General features: G+C 48.6%; 1 protein-coding gene across 1 annotated transcript in view; it reads left to right on the top strand.

Moving 5' to 3' along the window:
- The window catches only part of NPC1L1 (NPC1-like 1), an 18,281-nt gene that overhangs the window by 7,470 nt on the left and 6,743 nt on the right, over window positions 1-4,068 (top strand). Inside the window, exon 10 of the mRNA XM_014530540.1 lies at window positions 2,473-2,604. Within this exon, the coding sequence (XP_014386026.1) occupies window positions 2,473-2,604 (132 nt within the window). The remainder of the gene's footprint in view (window positions 1-2,472; window positions 2,605-4,068) is intronic.

A 4,068-nucleotide genomic window follows, 5' to 3' on the forward strand; every position in this document is an offset into this window, starting at 1 on the left:
AGCCTGTGCAGTCGGGGTGCAGGACCCTTCCAGGGTGGGCGGGGAGAGACCTCGGCAGAACGGACCCCGGGTCCTCAGGCACCACTCACGCCCCCACCCTCCCTCCAGCCCTGGCACCGCCATTCCATCTTCCGTCTCCGATTTAGGGACCTCCTGTGAGTGGAATCAAACACTAGTTCTCCTTTCGTCACGGCTTATTTCACTCAGCGCCATGTCCTCACGAGTCCCCCGCGCTGTGCCAGGTGTCAGCATTCCCTTCCTTTTAAGGCCAATCATATCTGTGCACACGCACATTCACACGTGCATCTCGCACCTGTTCAGCCGTCGATGCAGACTTGGGTTCTCCTGTCTTAGCTGTTGTGAACAATGCTGCTACGAGCACAACTGGCCAGATGAGTCCCTGCTTTCCATTCTTTCGGGTAAACACCCAGAGGTGGGCTTGTGGGTACAGGAGTTCTGTTTTAAGTTGTTGAGGGTTCTCCCATCTACTCCCCTAGCGGCTGCACCGATTTACATTCCCACCAACAGCGCAAAGGGTTCCAATTTTTCCACATTCTGGCCAGCACTTACTGTGTTCTGTCCGCCCCCCGCCCCTCTTTTTTGATGGTAGCTGTGCTGACTGGTGTGAGGTGGCAGCTCATTGTAGTTGGTACCTGTATTTCACTAATGACTGATGATGTCGACTTTCTCTTTATGTATCTTTTTTGGAGAATTGTCTATTCAAGTGTTTTGCCCATTTTTGAATCAGGTCGGGTTTCTTTTTTAAATTATTCATTGTTCATGAAATAAATGCAGCTGAGTTTTGCCTGTTGGTTTTCTATCCTGCAACGTTGCTGAATCTGTTTATTCATTCTAACAGGTTTTTAGTGGAATTCTAGATTTTATCATCTATGAGCAGAGATTTGTTACTTCTTCCTTTCCAGTTGGGGTGCCTTTTATTCCTTTTTCTTGCCTGTTTGCTCTGCAGCTTCAAGTACTCTGTTGAATGTCTGTGGTGACCGTGGGCACCCTTGTCTTGTTCCTGATCTTAGAGGAAACATTTTCAGTTTGTCACTGTTGAGTATGCTATTCGCTGTGGGGTTTTCATATATGGCCTGTATCATGTTGAGAAATTTTCCTGTGTTTCTACTTTGCTGAGTTTTTCTTTGATTAATTTTAGAGAGAGAGAGAGGAAGAGCGAGAGACAGACAGAGAGAGACATCAATTTGTCGTTCCACTTATTGATGCATGCATTGGTTGATTCCCTGTGTGTCCTGACCAGGGATTAAGCCCATGATCTTGGTGTATCGGGATGATGCTCTAACTAACTGAGCTACCCGGCCAGGGCCCTGAGTTTTGTTTGCTTGTTTGTTTTCTTAATCATAAAAGGATTTGGGACTTTGTGAAACGCTTTTTCTATGTCAATTGAGATGGTCATCTGATTTTATTTTCATTCTATTAATGTGGTGTATTACATTGGTTGATTTTCATGCATTGAACCATCCTTGCATTTTCTGGGAATATATCCCACTTGATCATGGTGTCTCATCCTTTTAATAGACAGACCGTTCCTGACCTAAGATCGTTCATCTTACAGTGGTGTGGAGGTGACGTGACATGCAGTCAGTAGAAACTGTACTTCAGATTTTGAATTTTGATCTTTTCCTGGGCCAGTGATGTGCTCCTGGTCGGACAGTGATCGTGAGGGTGAAGAGCCAGCGCTCCACTGTGCCCTTGTTTGGATCTTGTGTTTGAGCACGTTTAGGGCAGCAGGCTAAGCACGTCAGCAGGTTCGGTGTATTGAAGTGCCGCTCGTGATGTGTGACGTGCTCCCAAGAAGCAGAGGGGCGTCACGGCGTCGGAAGAAAAGGCTGGAGTCCTTGATATGCGCCGTCGATGGACAAGGGGAGCCATTTGTGGCTGGTTCCACGGACGCCCTGTCCCAGGGTCTGCAGCGTCGGTGCCACTATTTCACTATTGGGAAGAGAACAGTGTTGGGACCAGGGTGAGGAACGCGAAGGAAGTCTGTGGGGCTGTCGCTGCAGCTGCACCTGCGGCGGGAAAACCTCGCGCTCCTAGTGAAACCCTTCATCCCAGTCTGAAAAGAGGGCTTTTCTGGGCTGCAGGGTGGCTGTGAGAAAGGCCCGTGGACTCCAATGGGCCGTGGAGAGCAAATCATCGCACGGCAGCTTGAAAAGAAGGCGAAGGGTCCAAAGCTGGAGAAGTTCATGCCAGCAGGGGGTGGTCGGGTCCTTTTAGAAAGAGGTTTGGCCTAAAAAACTGTCAAGATAACAGAAGAAGCATTTCTGCCTCAGACAATTCCGGACCCATAAAGAGAATCGCCTAGGGGCCAGGAGGTCTGTCCGAACAGGTGACTTTCCTGTGAGGAGAGAAGACGCCCGGGGACCTCAGAGGCAGGGGTGAGCTGACTCCACTGTTCTGTGCAAACACAGCCGGTTTAGCTCAGAACGGCCTTATCTCGAAAGCTGCTAATCCCCAGCCTGGAGGGAGGGTAAACACCAGCTGGCAGCCCTTGGCAGCCCCCGGAGACGGTCTGGACAGCGAGAGCCCTTGCTGGGTGGGCTCCACGGCGCTCAGTCCCTGAGGCCAGGAAGTGCCTGGCCAGTGAGGGACTGTCGTAAAGTTCTTTTTTTAAAATATATTTTATTGATTTTTTACAGAGAGGAAGGGAGAGGGATAGAGAGTTAGAAACATGGATGAGAGAGAAACATCGATCAGCTGCCTCCTGCACACCCCCTACTAGGGATTTGCCCACAACCAAGGTACATGCCCTTGACTGGAATCGAACACGGGACCCTTCAGTCCGCAGGCCGACGCTCTATCCACTGAGCCAAACCAGCCAGGGCAGTTCTTTTTTTTTAATGTACATTTCAGCAGCATTAAGTACATGCACAATTCTTTCTTTCTTTTTAAAAAAAATATTTTTTATTGACTTCAGAGAGGAAGGGAGGGAGGGAGAGAGATGGAAACATCAATGATGAGAGAGAATCATTGATCGGCTGCCTCCTGCACGCCCCCTACTGGGGATCGAGCCGGCAACCCAGGCATGTGCCCTGACAGGGAATTGAACTGTGACCTCCTGGTTCATAGGTTGATGCTCAACCACTGAGCCACACTGGCCGGGCCCTTAGGACTTTCTTAATAGCATTTTCCTTTCTCCAGCTTACTTTAGTGTAAGAATACAGTATATAACACATGCACCATCAGGATATGTGTTAATTCACTGCTGTTATTGATAAGGCTTCTGGTCAATGGTGGACTATTAGTAGTTAAGTTTTGGGGATTTTCACTAGGTGGAAGGTGGGCACCTCTAACCCCTGCATGTTCGAGGGTCGGCCGTGTTTGCCTTTCCAGGGGCTTTTAGTTCCTTCTATGGCCTTTGCTTCAACCCGAAGGGCTCCCGTCAGCGTCTCGGGCGCAGGTTCTGTGGCTTTTGTTGATCTGGGAGTGTCTCCGTTTGCCCCTCGTTCTTGAAGAACAGTTTTGCTAGAAAGAGGATTCTTTTTTTTTATTTTTTATTTGAAGGGTTTTAAAATTATTTTATGCACAAAGGAATAGCATTCTGTGATAAGGTGGATGTCCTGAACGACCCATTCACGGAAGTTCACTTAGTCCAACGATGAAGCCCGTGTCCGTCGCGTCCTGACGGACACACTGGCGGCTCGTGTGGAGGCCGTACGTCCGTCCGGGTCAGACCCGGCGGGTTGAGCAGACACGGCAAGAACGGGGCCTGGCCGAGTGTCCTCGTGCTCCAGTAGAGCTGCCGGCGGCCCCTCTTGCTCTCTCTGTGGCAACGAGGCAAAGGGAGAAAGAGGATTCGTGATGGACAGTCCTTTCCCCTTCAGCACTTTGAATATACAAACCTGCTGCCCTCTGGCCTCCAAGGTTTCTGATGAGCAATGTGTTTTAATAACATTGAGGATCTTTGTATGTCACACGTCTCCTCTAGCTTGTTGCTTGCAAAATCCCCCTTGTCTTTGTCTTTCTTTTTTTTTTTTTTTACAAAGATCAATTTTTTTTTTTTTTAAATTAAATTTTTTTTTTTCAGATTTTTACAGTTTTTCCTTT

This window comes from Myotis brandtii, unplaced genomic scaffold, assembly GCF_000412655.1.
Source record: "Myotis brandtii unplaced genomic scaffold, ASM41265v1 scaffold743, whole genome shotgun sequence".
Taxonomy (NCBI): Eukaryota; Metazoa; Chordata; class Mammalia; order Chiroptera; family Vespertilionidae; genus Myotis; species Myotis brandtii.